This window comes from Callorhinus ursinus, unplaced genomic scaffold (genome assembly GCF_003265705.2).
Source record: "Callorhinus ursinus isolate GAN/ISIS: 27379988/994484 unplaced genomic scaffold, GSC_fseal_2.0 scaffold11, whole genome shotgun sequence".
NCBI lineage: Eukaryota > Metazoa > Chordata > Mammalia > Carnivora > Otariidae > Callorhinus > Callorhinus ursinus.
The window spans coordinates 52,178,765-52,199,092 of record NW_027397073.1 but is presented as its reverse complement, the minus strand read 5'-3'; the positions used below and the strand labels follow the sequence as shown (position 1 = coordinate 52,199,092).

Here is a 20,328-nt window from a genome sequence, read left to right as displayed (position 1 = left end):
GGGTCCTGGGATCGAGCCCCACATCAGGCTCCTTGTTCAGTGGAGAGCCTGCTTCTCCCTCTCCCTCTGCCTGCCGTTCCCCCTGCTTGTGCTCCCTCCCTCTCTCTCTCTGTGTCAAATAAATAAAATCTTCAAAAAAGAAAAACTCTCTCTAAATCAACTGATTTGTAAAGATCACTAGCAAACAGTCCAAAGGTAGGATAAAAACTTGTGAGAAGTAGGGGAGGGTAAGTGCTACGGTGAGCGCTGTGAATTGTGCAAGACTGTATGTCAGAGGGGGAGACGAACCATGAGAGATGATGGACTCTGAAAAACAAACTGAGGGTTCTAGAGGGGAGGGGGGTAGGGGGATGGGTTAGCCTGGTGATGGGTATCGAGGAGGGCACGTTCTGCATGGAGCACTGGGTGTTATGAACAAACAATGAATCATGGAACACTGCATCAAAAACTAATGATGTAATATATGGTGATTAACATAACAATAAAAAAATAAAAAAAATAAAAAACTTGTGAGAAGTAAAGGTGGAAAGAAATAATAAAGAAATGGAGACCAGAACACAAACCACTTACTTGTGTAGTTCAGTTATACAAATTTGCAAGGTAAGAAAAATATTTTCTCAATTGGGAGACATCTACAGGAGGCCAGGAAGAATAGATCAGAGTACACAGGAGATGGAAAGATAGGTAGGTACATTTCTTATGAGTTAAAATGCAATGAATTATAATAGATTAGTTTTAAAGGAGAGGCATCTTTACTCTGAAGATGACTTAGCTAGATAAAGAAACATATTGTGATGAAGAGGCTGAAGTAAGGAAGTTCACAATGACTGGTCATAATCTTCTAATTAAAGTAGAAAGAATTTTTAAACAGTGAAGGAATGTAACATGTGGTCAAGGGATAAAAGAGAGTAATAGTTTGTTGAAATTAGTATAAATGTAATACTTACGCAAAGGATTTTGTCCTTCACTTGCATAATATTCATACATGCCACTTTTAACCAGTGTGTCATAGTGAGGTAGGAAGTCAATTCGTTCTTTTGTAGCTGTTAGTAGTAACTGATTGACTGATTGTAGCAGGTATAGAGTGACTCCATCTTTAACAGTGTCATCTGTAATTAAGAAATAATATCTTAAGCACTACACTAGCATCAGAAACACAATGGATTTATAATTTTAAATATGCAAATTGTATTTATAAGGTATCTTTAAAGATGATACAGGCAAACCCTCAAACAATGGATCTATCTATAAATTCAGCTGTGTAGGCCCAAATACTTCCACTCATTTGAAACACTCAATTCTTAAGTTAAACTATCACAGGAAATCAGATGACGAACTGCATTAGAGTGGCATTAACATGAATGGAGAAGTAGGATTAAACTCAAAACGAATCATGCATGAAAACCTGGCATGTCCTGGAATCTAATTAGATAAAAAAATATAATGGAAGAATCCAAGTTCCTGAGAATTAACTTCTCGAGGTCCATGTAAAAAAAGTGTGCCCAGGTGTTGCACAACATCTCATCTTCTGCAGCCATAACCGATAACTACATTTCTATAATCTTGTTTTAAAAATACGACCTCGGGGCACCTGGGTGGCTCACTCTGTTAAGCATCTGACTTGATTTCAGCTCAGGTCATGATCTCAGGGTGGTGAGATCGAGCCCTAAGTCAGGCTCTATGAACTCTGCTGGAAGTCTGCTGGAGATTCTCTCCTCCCCCAACTTGAACTTGTGTGCTCTCTAAAATAAATAAATAAATCTTAAAAAAAGAAAAAAAACATGATCTCTGCACAAACTGTGCACATGTATTTCCCCCTCCATCCCAAGAAAGTAACCAAAATTATCAATAGTTTTAGATACTTATCTGTATAAGGAAATAGTTATTGCCCTATGATGTACTAAAACATATTAAATATAAAGGCATCAATTAAACACTGCTTACCAAAATTATCACAGGTTATTTCCTTCCTACTTGTTGTTGTAATAACAAATTTCTCTTCAGGTGAAATGCCAAGTGTCTATCCAAAATAATAGGAATAAAATCAATTATTACACAAAGGAAATAAATATGCCATTCAAGTTTATAAGAATGAAAATATTGATAGTATATCATAATTTTAAAACAATTACTACATTTACCTAAAAAATCTAAGTCTAGATACTTTAAAATTTTTTCTTTGCATAATTAAGCACAGCTCTATTAATTATCTATTTGCTTAACAAGGTTGTTTTTTCTGCTACTCGCATATAAGCCACCTAGGAACATGATGATTAGGTGGAACATTTTCTAAAGGGTTTTAATATGAACAGGACCTCCTAGGCAAAAGGCATGCTATTTCTTGTCAATACATAAGTAAACTTATTTGGAGCAAATCATTAACACTTCTGTTCATATAGATTAAATATTTAAATACATAAAAACAAAAGTACTAGAAAAAAATAGAAGTTAATATTTTATAACACTAAGATAAGGACAGCCATGCTATGCAGGATTTTCTATATTAAAGACTTTATTATGATCCCTTCAAACAGAATAACTTTTTAAAAATTAAGGCAAAGTATAAATTATGAAAGGGAATTGCAACAGGAGACAGCATCCTTAAGAAACAAAAAGTCTTCATAAAACAAGATGAAGATCAACAAAGAGAAAGAGCAAAAAGTGATGATCAAAAGGAAAAAATACAAATGAATGTCCAATGAACACACAAAAACCTGAAATTTTACAACTAATCAAAAAATGAGAATTAGAAAAGAGTTAACATTTTCATTAAAATTTTATAGATCTTTAAAATTAAAAGACATACACTCTTTCTAAAATTAAACAACAATGTACAGGTAAGTGAGAAGACCAACTTCTGCTTCAGGTAACGATGGACTAACCTTAGACCAGCCTTACCACCAAAGACAACTAAAGAAATCTAGACTAATGATACTTGAATCTTCAATAGCTATACTAAACCCTATTGGTTCCCACTGAACTAATTAAGGCACCAACTCCTAACTCTGAAGCCTAATTGAAGAGAAAGAATAAAGCATTTATCCTGTTTTGTACCAACCATAGTTATAGGTAACCAAATGGTTCTACTCTGATGAGGCAAAGCTGTTCTTTTGAGAACTCTAGCTAATAAATGTAAGAGGAATGGCAATCAGAGTATCACCATCAATAGATAAACCATCAGCTCAAACTTTTATTAAGAAGGAATCCAGCTGAAACTACCAGAATCCCACTAATATGACCTTAGCATTGCTAAGGGTGGGAGAAATACCCCTTTATTACATAGGTAATTATTGATATGACAGAACATAAAATACCAGCACCACCTATGAAGTATTCTTTGCCTCCATACCTCAAAGAAGTTGAACCTAAATTTTGTTTATAAACCTTTAAAAATAACTTGTTTACAGGTTATATGGAGCTAGAACAAGTTACACCATAAAGGAGCACAGACAAATCCAGAATGTGCAATATTAAAGAAAAACCTAGGGGCGCCTGGGTGGCTCAGTCGTTAAGCGTCTGCCTTCTGCTCAGGTCATGATCCCAGGGTCCTGGGACCAAGCCCCGCATCAGGCTCCCTGTTCAGCAGGAAGTCTGCTTCTCCCTCTCCCATTCCCCCTGCTTGTGTTCCCTCTCTCACTGTCTGTCATATAAATAAATAAAATCTTAAAAAAAAAAAAACCTACTTGATTTCTTCAACAAGCCAATGTCAGGAAAAATAAAAGAGATTGGGAAAGAGGGTTTTGCTTAAATGCTCTCAATTTTAAAAGAATTAAGACGCGTAAAAATTCAAATTCACATTTGAGGACCCAGTTGGAATCCTGATTTAAATACATTAAAAAGACATTTTGAGACAGATATCTGAATATGGACTAAGCGATTAGATAATATTTTAAGATGTTAATTCTGATGGAATGATCACAGAAATGCATGTGAAATATATAGGAGCAAAGTGAAATCAAGAACCAAAAAGACAAAAATGATGCTTGTGTGGTAAATACTTTGTACTATTGAATCTGGATGATGAGTTAATGTGGGCTCATTATACTATTATCTCTTTATAGATGTTTGAAGTATTTTATAAGAAAAATTTTTAATGTAAAATATAATAGATCAGTGGAAGAGAACAGTGGACCCTGAAACAGACCCACATATATATACATAGAGATCTTGGCAAATAAGGGGTGACGTTATATATTGACGGGGAAAGAATAATTTCAATGAATGACATTGAAACACCTAGTAAACTGCATAAAAATAGGTAAAATAAGATCCCCATCTCAACATACACAAAAAGAAATTCCAAGAGAATTAAAGACGCTGCATATTAACCCAAAATTTTAGAGGAAAACACAGCGGAGTAATTTTGAGAAAAGGATTTCTGAAAATATATAAAAAGTGCAAGCCACAAAGGAAAAAAGTAGAAAATATGAAAAGATGCTCACATTCACTAGTTATTAAAGAAATTAAAATAACATCATTCCCATGAGACTGGCAAAAATTTTAAGCCCTGATAATACAAAGTATAGGCCTCCATATAGGGAAACTGGACCTTACCCACTGCTAAGAAGACTGAAAATCAGTAAAACTATATTGAAGAGCAATCTGGTATACTTTACTAAAACTAAAGATAATCATCTCCCGGGGCGCCTGGGTGGCTCAGTCATTAAGCGTCTGCCTTAGGCTCAGGTCATGAGCCCAGGGTCCTGGGATAGAGCCCTGCATCAGGCTCCCTGCTCAGCGGGAAGCCTGCTTCTCCCTCTCCCACTCCCCCTGCTTGTATTCCCTCTTTTGCTGTGTCTCTCTGTCAAATAAATCTTAAAAAAAAAAAAAAGATAATCATCTCTCATGTAATTCCATCCTACAGAAATGAAACTATGGATATAATCTGATGGGGAATAAAACTGTACTTATTTAACAAATAAAAACTTTTTACAGAACTTTATTAAGGTTTTGTGCACTATTTTTTTTAGCTAGTACTACCTTATTTCTACAGTGTCCCGATTGTTAGATCATGTGCTTATGTATCCTGTAAAACAAAATTTGTTCTTACAGTTACTGAAAAAACTATGTGCCAAGTTGAATTTTTAAGATCTACATATATCTGGGGGCACCCGGGTGGCTCAGTCGTTGAAGCGTCTGCCTTCGGCTCAGGTCATGATCCCAGGGTCCTGGGATCAAGCCCCCCATTGGGCTCCCTGCTCCATGGGAAGCCTGCTTCTCCCTCTCCCACTCCCCCGGCTTGTGTTCCCTCTCTGTGTCTCTCTCTGTCAAATAAATAAAATCTTAAAAAAAAAAAAAACTACATATATCTGAAAAGTATTTATATCTAATTATTCCATACACTCTTCTCCATTAATCAATTATTACACAAGATACTAAGCTATCTTTTTTCTTTACCTATAATTCTATGTAATTATTTCTTGAATTCATTTTTCCAAATATTTAAAAGCTTTGATATTTGACAAATATAAATATTTTTAATTATTCATTATGCTTTTGTTCAATATGGCATACCCTTTTCTCTCCATATTTTTAGTCTAAATTCTATCTTATCAGACATAAACTAAAGTCTTTCATGTGTTTGTATTAACCCGGCCTTGACTAGATATACCTCCTCTGCCTTTCCCTATATGAAAGCAGGATAACATTCTGTCTGGGAAAGAGTCTTGCTCAGATTTTTTTCATTTTTATAAGAACATTTTGGTCCCATCTTTTTCCGAATTAATTGGTAATGAAGACGGAAGTGCCCTTAACGGGTAATAAAAATTACCTGCCCTCCACCTCTTTAGGTCAGCTTCAAACTACCTACTGCCCAACTTCTCTCAAAAGCCAATTTTAAGAAATATCTATAAAAGGCTAAATTGTAGTCCATAAAATCTTCAAATACTTTAAAGTTCATCCATGGATTAAGTCAGAAACTATATACTTCAATGCACTGCTCTGAAATTCTGCAAACTAGCCTTTAATGATTTGTCCTTTGACATCATATCCAATGGTTTTGTCCCTGAATCACTCACAGACCAGGAACACCCATATTGCACTTGAGTGAGAAATCTCTAAAAAAAAAAAAAATTTGAGTGGTTAAAGCAGCTTGCATTACCCGAAATAATACATATACCCTACCTTGCGTTAAGGGAAATAAGCAGCAGACTTTCCTATCTTTAGGTATGTTGTCCATTTTACCAGGATTTGTAAGGAATCTAAGGAGAAATTTTTCTCAAGTCAAAGATTTGCTTCACTAGCACTTGGAATGTTTTTATTTTATAGACACTGTAGTTTTTCTATAAATTATCTGTCCTTTATAGACACTGTGGTTTTTCTATAAATTATCTGTCCTTTTGTTTTGACCTCTAAGAAACTCAAAGCTGATTTCATGGCTCAGCAATGGTGTAAGATATTTGTAAGATATTATCAAAGTTTATTAACTCTCCTCAGGTTACTATTTTATTCCATCCTATATCTACTTTTATGTTTCCTTTTCTTGAATTTTTTTTAAGATTTTATTTTTAAGTAATCTCTGCAACCAACATGGGGCTCGAACCCACAACCCCAAGATCAAGAGTCACATGCTCTACAAATTGAGCCAGCCAGGCACCCCTTATCTTCTGGAATTTTTAATATATGTACCCTACGTACAAGTTTTTTTTAAAGGAAGAGAGTGATTCATGTAACTAAACAGCTATAAACCAACTATTAGGTAGGCTCCTGCCCTCAAGGACCATACAGAATTTTTTTTTTTTTTTAAAGTACAATAGCATAAGGGCCATGGCAGGGTCACAAGGTATAGTGAAACCATATAAAGGAAAAAGTAGGCATTTTCTCAAATATGGAGATGGAGGGGAAGGTTTGCATACTTCCCTTAATGTCTGGATATATCTTAAGAACTAGCCAAATGAATCATCCTCTAATCTTTGATTCTGCAAGGCCACAAGCGTTCAGGTGAGTCAATAGCTGCTTATCACAGTTCTAAGGGATTCTTCCAGATCTGTTCTTTCCTCTTTTTTTTTTTTAAAAACTCTTTCTTCTTCCTTCCTCTTGATTGCTCCCTTTTTCCACAAGGTGAGCTTTCCCCAAATAACAGTTTAGGATCCATAATACTTTCTAGCACTACTGACACTTATTGGCTTAAGTTCTAATGAAAAACTTCAATTTAGTGCACTATTTTACCCCCCCACACACACACACACAAAGAAGATGAAGGCTTTAATAAACAGTGTGGACATTGTGGAGGTTTTAATAAAAATAACAAGCTTCAGAATCAATCAGACCTAGATTCTGATCCCAGTTTCACTGTTTATCTGTATAACCTTGGACTTAATTCAGTAATTTAATTCAGTTGTTCATATAGGTAATGGAAACAAGGTTATAGGATTAGGTTATATAATCTAATGATGCTTTAAAAAGTAAATCCTCTGAAAAAAGTTAGCCTTCCATTTTTTTTTCTTACTAGTTCTTCCCTCTCACTTCTAATCAAATTTAACCTTTGTCTCTTCCAGCAAGAAGTGGGAAGAAGGAAGAATGAACTAGTCAAAAGAAATATTTTCCTTGGTTTTCAAATTAATATATTGAAGGAATGGGGCACCTGGGTGGCTCAGTCAGTTAAGCGTCTGCCTTCAGCTCAGGTTGTGTTCTGGGGGTCCTGGGATAGAGGCCACCTCAAGCTCCCTGCTCAGTGGGGAGTCCGCTTCTCCCTCTCCCCCAGGCTCATGAGCACACTCTTGCTCTCTCAAATAAACATTCAAAGAATGGAATAAATATATATGTTCCCTATTACAACTTAATTTGAGGCAAAGTGGTATAACAGAAAGAATATGGGTTTTGGGTTTGAAACCTAATTTGAGACTGTACTATCTGTTTGACTTGAGTCACCCATTTCCAAAAGTGCGTTTCCACTTCTGTAATAATACTTCCCCTATCTAACAGTTAGTGAGACTTCTCACAGAGAGAATTTATTTCTAGATGGAGGGTAAATGAGTACAACCTTTTTGAAAACCAACCTGAAAATACCTATCAAGACCTTTAAAAATAATCCTGACCTTGGAGAAATTTCACTTCCAAGAGCTTAAACTAAAGAAAAATAAAAGACATAAAAGACTACTATTCAAAGATGTTTATCATGGCATTACTTAAAATTGAAAGTAATGTAAATGTCGACAAAAAGAAGGGATTTGGTTATGTAAACAGTGGTACTAAACAAACCATTTCAAACTTTGATTATGAAGACTTGCATTAAAATAGAAAAATACTAACAATATTAAGTGAAAAAATAGCTATTAAAAAAATTGGGGTAAGAATACAAAGAAATACCCCAAGTGCTACCAGCAGTTATAAATTTTACAGTGAAGAAAGATTTACTTTTTTCCCCTCCAGCTCCATATTTTCTTTAATTTGCTGATCTTTTTAACAATAAAAATAATAAACATAAAGGGTTTCCCTTTTTTTGGGTATGGTTTTGAATGGAAAACATTCATCAAGAAAAGATGAGCACTCATTCAGTTTTCATATATACATGGGAATCTGCTATAACCAGGCATAGAATGAATTCACTCTTTATACATAATTTTTCGTTTCATTCATTCATTGTAATTTCGACATTTACCATGTGCCAGGCACAGTTCTAGACAGTGGGAATACAGTTGTGAACAAACCCAAGGTCCTTGCTCCCAAGTCCCTTTTATTCTATGGGTCTTGATTTCAATTATTTCAGCAACTACAGAGTTATGTGTCTAGAACAGTACTAAATCATCAGTCTAATCAATTTACAACAAACAATGCTTCACACAAAGTTCTCTTTACTTGGAAGCTAAGTGTTCTTTGTAGCCTAAAAAGAACTTCATGTGGTTAACGCTGCACAGGACTGTATCCCTTCTTTAAAGCTCAGGCACCACCTCCACCTCCCACCTATAAAATTCTTCACAGTTTAAAGTAGCTTTTCCTACGTAGTTATTAATTTTTAAAGCAAACTAATACAGTGGAGATACATGTATCACAAATATATATATATATATTCACACATATATATCTCTCACACATATATATGCACTCAGGCATACACACCCTTCTTTGGTGTTCCACAGCTACCCACAAGCACCTTTCGAGTTAGTTCTAAAACTTTCAAGGGCTAGGGTTCAGAAAACCAGAAGGGCAGCTTCCACCTGCGAAGCTAACTGGGACAAGTGTTTTCACTACGGAAGGACCCCGCCAGGGCGGGCCCATAAACCTTGACAGGACGGCCCGGGAAATTATGGTATCATTTGATGAACCTGAGGTCAATCGACTCCAGGAATTTCAGAACTCCTAACAGAGCCATCGGGTTCTAACTGCGCTCGTATTTTTTTTTTAAAAAGTTCCACACGAAGAGACACAAGTGGCTTTCCCTACTGGAAGATGAGTTTAGAGTACTAAGGCCTTAGAGTACTAAGGTCGCCACAGGCCAATTAAGCCCGAGGTATGAAACCCTGGCCAGCGAGAACCACCCCCACCCCGACCCCGTAAAAGGGCAGGGGGAGGCCCACGGAGATGCTGGCTCTGTACTCCCAGGCCGAGGCTGGGACCGGCCCAAAGCTTCCAGCCGCCGGGCCACAGGCATGGCGGGCACCCGGGAGAGAGAAGCCAAGGCCGCAGAACTAGGGCCAGGTGACAGGTTTATTGCCCCTGGTGAGCAACTTGAGTGTCTCGTCACCCTCCCAACCCAAACTCTACCCGCGCATCCCTCCTTTGCCCCTTCGCGTACCTGACACACAGAGGCGCGGAACCTTGCGTAATCGGAGCGCTCCTCGACCTGCAACACCCGGTCCCCGAGCTCGGACTCCTTCTCGCGCCGGTCAAACAAGTACACCGTCCTGCAGCCGTCGCCTCCGGCGTCCTCTCCGGTCCCCACCGAGGGCCCGCCGCCGCCCGCCGCTGCCATATTGGGGGAAAGGAGAAAAAACAGCAGCGCCGGCGTCTACCGCGGCCGCGCTCAGGGCCGAGGTGCAGACTCCGCGCGGCGTTCTTCAGCTCCAGCCCCCGGGGCGGTGCGAGGCCTCTAGCCCGGCGCGCTGCAGCTCCTCCCTCAGCGGCGGAGGCGGCGGCCAAGCAGCGGCAGGCGCGAGGATCACCCGGGAACCGATTCAAACGAGCTCCTGCTCGTGCACACGTCACTTCCGCGGCCCGTCGCTCCCGGGGAGAAGGGGGCGCGCAGCGCGCTCTTCGTAGGGCCGGGACCCGCGCCCGCCGCCTCCCACGCAAACCTCGCAGCTGGACCCCGGACCAGGGCGGCCGCCCGGGGCTGTGGCGCAGAAGGAAGAAGGGCCGACCGCCGCGCAGAGGAGGCGGGGCGAATCCGGCAGGCCGCGCGAGCGGGGCGGGGCTTCAGCGCCCACCGCCCAGGGCCCGCCCCTTTCGCCTTCGAGAAGTTGCGAGGGAAGCGCGGTTCCTTGCGGGCGCCTGCGCTCTTGAGGGGAGACCCAAAGCCTAGGAGGGAGAGCTAGTGCCAAGACCGGCGGCGGGGGGGGGGTCTTCGGAGTGGTTGTTTTGTGCCGGCCGTTAGGGTCCTGGTACCTTCTAGACTCAACGTGACGCCCGACCGAATCTGCCTGGCCTCGATCTCCCGGCGCCGTGGTGGTGCTGCCCCGGCCAGGGATGCTGCCCCGCGCCCGGGTCGCGGGAATGCGGCGGCGGGAAGCGGCAGGCCGGCAGGCCTCGCTGGGTTGGATTTCCTTCGTAGCGAGCACGTGTGTCCCTACGCGGAGAAAATAGACGCCCGGACACCCTGGGCCGCCTCTTCCACCTCATTTGCTAGTGGTTTTATGTGGGCTCCAATGTGGGCCACTGAGACAAAGCTTGACCCTGAGAACGTCCGAACCGAGATGCTGTGACGTCACTGTGGCTCCCGCGGGGGGCCTCCGAGGGTCCTGAAGTGGCTCCGTGTCTAAACCTTCTCACTGCAGTGACCTTACCTCCACAGCTGTTGTCATGTTGCTAAAAATTGTGAATTAGAACACCTACGCCAAAGGATTAAGTTAGGTGATTTTAGCAAAATACTTAACATACAGTACTCGTTGAGTAAAAGCCTTTATTACGTTTCATTAAATATCCTTACCATGGGCGCGTAGTGCCCTAACTAAAATAAAATTGTCATTGTTGGGAGGATTCGTTTAGTCATTTACTTTCCATTTCTTTTTAAGATTTTATTTATTTGACACAGAGAGACACCAGGAGAGAGGGAACACAAGCAGGGGGAGTGGGAGAGGGAGAAGCAGGCGTCCGGTGGAGCCGGGAGCCTGATGCGGGGCTGGATCCCAGAACCCTGGGATCATGACCTGAGCCTAAGGCAGACACTTAAGGGCTGAGCCACCCAGGCGCCCCCACTTCTTAAAAATATCTAGTGAATATTTTGTACTTGAGAGTGACATGTAAATTCGCTGAGCCCAAGGTAGCAGACGGAGGGATTTTTCGATTCTCCAATGGGTATTTAGTATATTTTCTGTTTTACTAGGTTTGAAAAGACCTTCATGGTTAGTTATATAGATAGATTCTTACCATTGGTGTATGTTAGAAACTTAGATTTGCTTGTCCATATAAAGAGGTTCCAGAATCCTGGGGGAGGGGAGTGGCTAGACATGTATGATATTCAAGGTAGAACACAGTAGGAACAAGAGTGTGAAGGCATGTATGTTTGCAGAACGTAATTAGGACTGGAAGTGGGGAAACTGGAGCTGTGGATGGTGAAGAAAAAAATTGGCAAGACGCAAGTTGTGGCCAAATGCTATTCCTGTTCCTGAAGGGAGAAGTAGGGAAAGACAGACCAAAGTAACCTCCAGTTCTTATGGGATTGCTTTGATGTCTCTCAAGTTCATGTGACCTTTTCCTTCGATCCCATTATGTAATAGTCTTTGATTTAAATGGCTCAAGAAAAAAATTGGGTAAAATGAATTGCCTAACTATTTCATCAAATTCAGATTAGGTCCAGTTCATCATCAGGGCAATTTCTTATTTCTCCATACAGTAATTCCAAATTGCACATATAGGTGGATACAAACAAACTTTTCATATCTTTAGAAGAGATTTCAAGATAATTGCCAAGAGGAGAGAGAGAAAACTGCCAGAGAAGTTTACTACAATATTATGGGCAACCATTGGTGGAAGCATTAATAGTATCTTCTTAGAGGTCAAGTCTGAATCAGTCTTATGTCTGAGTATGGTGATCTGAACAGCCTCAGAACCATTTTCCATTCACTTGTTCTCAGAGCGAAACTCTTCAGATACCTTTATCAAGAAAGAAAGATTAGGGACGCCTGGGTGACTCAGTCAGTTGGGCATATGCCTTCGGCTCAGGTCATTATCCCAGTGTCCTAGGATCAGCCCTGCATCCAGCTCCCTGCTCAGCAGGGGGGCCTGCTTCTCCCTCTCCCTCTGCCTTCTGCTCTGCCTACTTGTGCTTAATCTCTCTCTCTGTCAAATAAATAAATAAAATCTTTAAAAAACAAAAAAAAAAGATGAGTTTTTTCTTTATTCAATTTGAAAAAAGTTTAATGGGGCGCCTGGGTAGCTCAGTTGTTAAGCATCCGCCTTCTGCTCAGGTCATGATCCCAGGGTCCTGGTATGGAGCCCCATGTCAGGCTCCCTGCTCAGCGGGAAGCCTGCTTCACCCTCTCCCACTCCCCCTGCTTGTGTTCCTGCTCTCTCTCTCTCTCTGTCAAATAAACAATGAAAATCTTTTTAAAAAAGTAAGGGCGCCTAGGTGGCTCAGTTGGTTGGGCGACTGCCTTCGGCTCAGGTCATGATCCTGGAGTCCCGGGATCGAGTCCCGTGTCGGGCTCTCCGCTCAGCGGGGAGTCTGCTTCTCCCTCTGACCTGCCCCCTCTCTCCTGCTCTCCCTCTCTCTCATATAAATAAAATCTTTTAAAAAATAAAAAAAAGTTTGAAATAACCCAGTAGCACAACTAGTTCTCTTCAACTAGCTCGATTTTTATTTTCATTAGCCATCTTAAAATATAGAGTATAAGTGCCCCTGTATCACTTATCTATTGCTGCGTAACAACCTACCCTAAAAACTAAGTGGCCTCTTGCACAGCTCTCCATGGCCCTCCTCCTGGGATGTGGGCCACATAATCTGAAATGCCACAAACCCAGACTAGACCTGCTGGAGGCAGTGAGGAATATAATTCTTCACCTCCACAATTAAAAATGGCCTCCAATAAAGCTACATTGCAAAAATATGGAAAAGAAACAGATGGAAAGAGTAAGAGTTGAAGAGCCTGAAGTTGAAGAGCCTGAAGATTTGGTGGTGGAAAAAGCACTGTACCAATGTGTAGAGAACGGGAAGGTGAAGTACTTCCTTAAATGGAAGAGATTTACAAACTCTGACAATACTTGAAAACCTGAAGAAAATTTAGATCATCCAGAGTTAATCGAACTATTTCTTAATTCTGAAAAAGTTGTTAAAGAAAAAGATAGGACAAAAAGAAAGTATTTATCTGACAGTGAATCTGATGACAGCAAATCAAAGAAGAAAAGAGATGCTGCTGACAAACCAAGACACTTTGCCAGTGGTCTTTGTCCTGAACAAATAGTGTCACAGACAGCAGCAGAGAGTTCATCTTTCTCATGAAACAGAGAGATGCAGATGAGACAGACTTGGTGCTGGCAAAAGAGGCAAACATGAAGTGTCCTCAAATTGTAATTGCCTTTTTTTTAAAGATTTTATTTATTTATTTGACAGAGAGAGACACAGCGAGAGAGGGAACACAAGCAGGGGGAGTGGGAGAGGGAGAAGCAGGCTTCCTGCCCAGCAGGGAGCCCGATGCAGGGCTCGATCCCAGGACCCCGGGACCATGACCTGAGCGGAAGGCAGATGCTTAACGACTGAGCCACCCAGGCGCCCCGTAATTGCTTTTTATAAAGAGAGAGAAACTTTGCATTCTTGTCCGGAAGATGCTCAATAATCATTCATATTCATATATATATGTATGGGTCTTGGTTCTATGACTCATTCGTGTGAATAACTATATTCTAATGAAAATCAGATTTAATCTGTTTATTTTGAATAGTATCAAAGGAATTGCTGGGTTGTTTTTGTTTCTTGCATCAATAGCATTGGTTACTTTGGACAAATAAAAGCTTACTGTAGTTGCTTCATTTATCAAAAAAGAACATATGATACCATGGTAGATTATTCTCTCTCTCTCATTAAAGAGCAGTTTTTCTAAATGTTAGAAAAAATTTCCATAGTCATAACTCAATCAGAACTTATGTTTAACCAATAATGACTAAGGACCATTCTGGGTTTTTGTTTGTTTATTTATACAAGTGTAAATGGTTGTTGGGTTTTTGTTTTTGTCTTTTTTACATTCACCAAAACAAAAATGGCATTTCACAATCATGGGTAAGTCCATATTGTTTCTGGGATGCCATCTTTCTGAGAAAAGCAAGAAATAGATTGCCTCAAGGGAAATGGAAAATTTTCCTGAAGCCATAAAACTTCAAGCAAGTAGATGATTCTACAATTAATTGGACAATTTAAATAAAAACTATTTTAATTGGAGAATTTAAAGTAGACTTATCACAATTCCTATCTATATCTATAATTATATTAGTGCAACAGTTTATTTGCAAAACTCCCTGAAGGAAAAATTTTACCACTCCCAATAACCTTCCCACTCAGAGGAGAAGACTAAACAAATGATGTGTTTTAATAAGCCAAACAAGTCTTGGTTAAATGGGCATTCAAAGTACCCCCTAGAGAACCATTCCTTTACGAAAGATTGAAATCCTTGTGCTATACTGACTAAAAGACCAGGATCTGTGGAAACCAATCTGATGATTAGAAATGTTGCTGTTTCGGACCTGCTAGCATAAATGAGCAAACAAACTTTTGTAATTTCAACTATTGATTTGTGTGTTTTTTCTTTACCCAACCCATTCCTTACCTGCAGCCTCAGTCTTTTCAATGTTTGTGTTACTGGTTCAGCAGAAGTCTGGAGAAATGGTAACTTTATAGTAATCAGAATGTTATCCAACTGTGTATTGATTGCTTACTTCATTGTAAATATTGTTGACCAGTGGTCAGTAGATAGTTTTCATTTTAAAAAATTTAGTGGCTTCAAACAGAAGCCGTGTGTTTGCTCATGATTCTGAAATTTGGGCTGAGCTTCGCTGGGCAGTTCTGCTGGCCTCACTTGAGATCACATACACTGCAGCAGTCCCCTGGCAGCTTGCGTGGGGCTGAATGGTCCATGACGGTCTCATTCACATAGCTGGCAGCTGAGGCTATTTAGAACTGAAGCTCTGTTCTCCCCTGTTAGGCATCTCTAGTAGGATAGCTTAGTTTGCTTACTTGGCTGTCACAGAATCTCAAAAGAAAAGGTTCTAATGTGCAAGTGCCTACCAAAGCTCTGCTTGCATTACGTTTGCTGATGTCATTGGTCAAAGCTAGTCACATAGCCGAACTCCTGAGTGGCCCCTCACAATAGAGGGAAGCTTGTGGAAATCCCTGCTGATTTGGTGGTTGGTGCTGTTATCTGTGTACTGTGATGAGACCAGTTTGGTAATATATTATAGATCAAGGATAGTTGCCAGAAAGAAGGGGGGGGGTGGAAATACCGGCTTGTTAGGATTTGTGGATGAAGATAAATTCTCCTCAAATAAAAATACCTAGAAAATAAAGAGCAAGGGGGATGTGGGGATGGGGTAACTGGGTGATGGACATTAAGAAGGGCACATGATGTATTGAGCACTGGATATTATATAAGACGGATGTATCACTGAACTCTACCTCTGAAACTAATAATACACTATATGTTAATTGAATTTAAATTTTAAAAAAAAGAAGGAAAATAAAGAGCAAGGAAAGTGAGTTTTTGATACTCCCATCTTCCAAAAAATTTTTTAGAGAGCGAGAGCACTCATGAGTGCAGGGGGGTGGTGGGAGGTGCAGAGGGAGAGGGAGAGAATCTTAAGCAGGCTCCACACCCAGCTTGGAGCCTGATATGGGGCTCGATCTCATCACCCTGAGATCATGACCTGAGCCAAAATCAAGAGTTGGACCCTTAACCAACTGAGTCACCTAGGCACCCCTAGGTGACTTAAAAATAAACATTTTTTTAAGTACATTTCTTTCAGGAAAGGTAAGGACAATGTTAGTGATCTGAGTTCAGACTTTGCTAGCTAAAAACACTGTAATAATACAGTTTATCATTCTAAGCCCCAATCTACCAGATGGGTAGAGAACATCTTGGGTTTCCTTCTGTTACCAGTTTTAACAAGTTCTAAGTTCTGAGTAGTGGAGAGAGAAGCTCATCCTTGTCAACATGGCCTCTTTAGATCTGGTGGCTTCCTGTTGCTTTTGTGCCACCTGGGACATGGGAATCACTTACAAGGCTTCTCTTGATCCCATCTGCTCAGATGCACTATATAGCTACTTAGGGGAGTTGGGAGTACCATCTCTTCTTACCAGCCCAGAGGGAATCTCTTTTTTAATTTTAATCCATCTTTCTTCAAAGTACTTTATCAATGCCTATAAGTCTTTCATTCATTTTTATCCCCTCTCCAAAACACTTTGCTTTCTTCTAAGAGCTTAGTTTTTGGGGCACCTGTCAGTCAGTTAAGCGTCTGCCTTGGGCTCAGGTCATAATCCCAGGGTCCTTGGATCGAGCCCCGCATCGGGCTCCCTGCTCAGCGGGAAGCCTGCTTCTCCCTCTCTCTCTCCGCCTGCTTGTGTTCCCTCTCTTGCTGTGTCTCTGTCAAATAAATAAATGAAATCTTTAAAAAAAAAAAAAAAGAGCTTAGGTTTTTAGGGGGAAAAAAGTTCCCAGGAGGAAAGTGTCTTTTCTGCTCTGTACCTTGTTTCAATGATCTATCGCTGTATATCCAATTACCTTAAAACCTATTGGCTTAAAACAATAATCTTTTCCTTTATTTGTTCATGATTTGGCAATTTTGGCAGGGCTTGGTGGAACCAGATTTCTCTGTTCCTGGTGCTATCAGCTTGGGCAGTTCTTAGAGGAGTCACTTGCAGGATGCCTTACTCATGTAGCTGGTAAGTTGGTGCTGGCTGTTGGCTGAGAGCTCCGCTGGGGTTGTTGGCCAGCGCCCTCTGATCTCTTCTTCAACCCTTCCTTTTGGCTTGGTTGGGATTCTCACAATGGTGGGCTCAGGGTAGTCAGACTAGTAGACATCCATGTTGTTGACCAGGACCACAGGGTGGGCTCTGCTGGTGTGAGGAGGACACCATGGCTAGAGAGGTTTTAAGACTGGAAGAATTTATCCAGCAGAAAAAAATATGTCTCTGAAGAAGCAAAGAAAGGCCCCAGCCATTGCACTGCAGCGTTTTAGAAACCCAGGATTCATGTCTGAAGCTGAATGAACCTTCTCAGACCCTGCCCAGAGGAGAAGAGTATCAGGATAAATTAGCAGCTGAAGAAAGAACCAGTAGTGAAGAAGAAAGGTACAAGAAGACAAGCAGCCTTGGGAGGGCTCCAGTGAATGAGGACTCAGATTTGGAAAGACTCATTCATTCATTCATTCATTCATTCATTCATTCATTCATTCATTCTGTCCTCAAGGATTTATCACTGCTCCTTCCATCATGTTTAGGGAGGAAACAGACATGTTTTGCATATCCTCAGTACAGTTATGGGCTTTACATAACTATCTTATTTAATCGTCACACCAACCTTTACCTTAATCATTTTATAGATTAAGAACCTGAAATTCAAAAGATGTTAGTAAATATGCCCAAAACTCATACCCGGACTGGTGCAAAAGCTCTGCTACTTGTTCTTTACCTGGGGGAGATGGGGGAGCTATGTCACCAGTAGGAAATTCCCCATCTCTATCAGCAGTATCAGTCAGCTTTTGTTGCTGTAACAAACATTCCAAAACTATCAATGATTTTTTGGGAGGATAACACTTTTTTTATTGATGTGTAATTAACATACAGTGTTATATTAGTTTCAGGTGTACAATATAATAATTCTACAGTTCTATACATTTCTCAGTGCTCCTTAGGATAAGTGTACTCTTCATCCCCTTCACCTGTTTCTTCCATCTCCACACCCACCTGTTGCAACAGGCAGTTTGTTCTCTGTATTTGAGTTTGGTTTTTCTTTGTCTCTTTTTTCTTTGTTTATTTGTTTTGTTTTTTTATATTCCACATATGAGTGAAATCATATGGTATTTGTCTTTCTCGGTCTGACTCATTTCACTTAGCATTAAATTCTCTAGGTCCATCCATGTTGTTCCAAATGGCAAGATTTCATTTTTTTTTATGGCTGAATAATATGCCATTATGTGTGTGTGTGTACGTACATGCATACATACCACATCTTTATTCATCTATCAATGGACACTTAGGTTACAGAACTCAGGAAAACGTTTACTTACCAGATTACAGGTTTATCATAAAAGAATATAATTCAGGAAGAGTTGGATGGAAGAGAGGCCTAGTGCAGGGACATGGAGCTTCCATGCTCTCTCTGGGCTCTCCACTATTCCAGAACTTCTGTGTGTTCACCAACCCAGAAGCTCTCCAAACCCTATCCCTTTGGGGTTTTGTGGGGGCTTCATTATATAGGCATGATTGATTAAATCATTGGCCAATGGTGACCGATTCAACCTCTAGCTCCTCTCCCTTCCTAGGAGGTGGGCTGGTGAAGTGGGTGGGACTGAAAGGTCCTCCCCTCCTGGTTGTTTCCACTGGCAATGAACTCCCATCCTTAAGGGCTTTCTAAAAATCTAAAAATCCAACCCCCCCGAAAAATTTTAAAAAAATATGAAATAAAAATAAAATAAAATAAAAAATAAAAAAAATAAAAATCTAAAAATCTCATTAACTCACATGTAGTTGAAAGGGGATTGTTAAGAATAACAAGACACCTTTATCACTCTTAACACTTAAGAAATTCCAAGGATTTTAAAGCTATGTGTCAGGAACAGCAAGACCAAATATACATTTCATATTATAAGTCACAGTTATCACATACACATTTATATATTCTTCTGCAACTATTATTTTTGCTCAAATGTTTGTGAGATTCATTCATGTTGATGCATGTAGCTGTAGTTCATTCTTTTTTTTACTGCTATATGGTATTTCTTGATATAAATATACCCCTATATTATTCTATCAATGGACATTTAATTATTTATTTATTAGTAGTAGTAGTATTAATTTTTGGTGTTGGAGACCCATTTAATGTGGACACTCAAGGCCTGGGCAGAGTGGGGAGTGCCCAGGAATTGGGCAGGCAGGCAAGGTGGGTGGGTTGCGTGCCCAGACCTGACCCCTGAGGGGATGCCAGGTGGTGGGGGCTGACCCAGGCACACCAAGGGGAGCACCAGAAGAGGGGCCCAGGCAGGCAAACCAACCAAGATACCTGTAGGTCAGCCCTTGAGAAGGTATCTAAGCCAGGTGATGTGTGCCCAGGCCAGAGCCTAGCCCTGAGAGGCAGGTTTCTGTCTGCTTGGGGGCTCCCACAGCCTAGCGGCTAGCATCGCTCGAAGCCTCACCCAGCTGCTGCTGACACTCAAGACCTGTCTGCCAGCTGGATTCAAGCAGCTCCTGGAGGAGGTTATGTAGGTGGTCATTCTTCTCCTCTAGGTAGTCCAGACAGGAGCTGATCTGGTCCAACATGGAGCCGATGGTAGTATACTCTGCTTCCCTGGAGCTGTCATCATCGCCTTCCATTCCCACCTCCACAGGCATGCCCAGGTCCCCAATGGGGCCTGACATTGCGACCTCCAGAGCCGCTGGGGCCACACAAGATAGAATTCGGTGACCGTCGTACCACCAGCTGGTGCCGGGCAGAAGATGGGTTCAATGGACATTTTTAAAAAAGATTTTATTTATTTATTGAGAGAGAGAGAGAGTGAGAGAGCACAAGCAAGGGGAGCAGCAGAGGGAGCAGAAGAAGCAGGCTCCCCACTGAGCAGGGAGCCCTGGGGGCAGGGGGAGTCTCAATCCTAGGACCCCCAGGATCATGACCTGAGCAGAAGGCAGATGCTTAACTGACTGAGCCACCCAGGCGCCCCTCAATGGATATTTTAATTATTTCCAGGATTTGGGTTTCTTATTTGTTTTTGCTTTTCAAAAAATCAGGCTTCTATGAATATTTGTGTGTTATATTCCGGTGTTCTTATGCAATGGATATATTTTGTAGGATATATATCAAGTGTCATGGAGTCCATGTACTTATAAATTTAACAGATAATGCCTTTTTTTTTTTTCAGTACTATAGAAGAGTTCCTGCCATTTCATTTCCTTGTCATGTCAAACCCTCCTTAGGAGGGTTTTTTACTTTAAAAATTTTTTGTCAATCTGGTGAATGTGAAATAGTGTATCATTGT

At 40.7% G+C, this 20,328-nt stretch overlaps 1 protein-coding gene and 2 pseudogenes across 5 annotated transcripts in view; 1 reads left to right on the top strand and 2 right to left on the bottom strand.

Annotated features, from left to right (window-relative positions):
- The window catches only part of SMCHD1 (structural maintenance of chromosomes flexible hinge domain containing 1), a 139,473-nt gene extending 129,097 nt beyond the window's left edge, over positions 1-10,376 (bottom strand). For 2 of the 5 annotated variants that reach the window (XM_025886895.2, XM_025886894.2), the window contains exons 1-3: positions 9,734-10,371; positions 1,945-2,020; positions 948-1,109 (exon numbers count right to left, since the gene is read on the bottom strand). In XM_025886895.2, coding sequence (XP_025742680.1) covers positions 948-1,109; positions 1,945-2,020; positions 9,734-9,910 — 415 coding nt within the window. In that variant the 5' untranslated portion in view covers positions 9,911-10,371. Of the gene's footprint in view, positions 1-947; positions 1,110-1,944; positions 2,021-9,733 lie in introns of all 5 variants that reach the window. The other 3 variants (XM_025886893.2, XM_073898459.1, XM_025886896.2) reach the window with 3 other exon arrangements.
- Positions 10,377-13,170: 2,794 nt separating this feature from the next.
- LOC112835347 (chromobox protein homolog 3-like) lies at positions 13,171-13,556 on the top strand (annotated as a pseudogene).
- A 5,728-nt stretch (positions 13,557-19,284) lies between these two features.
- Positions 19,285-19,982, bottom strand: LOC112835348 (bublin coiled-coil protein pseudogene; annotated as a pseudogene).
- Positions 19,983-20,328: the final 346 nt, after the last annotated feature.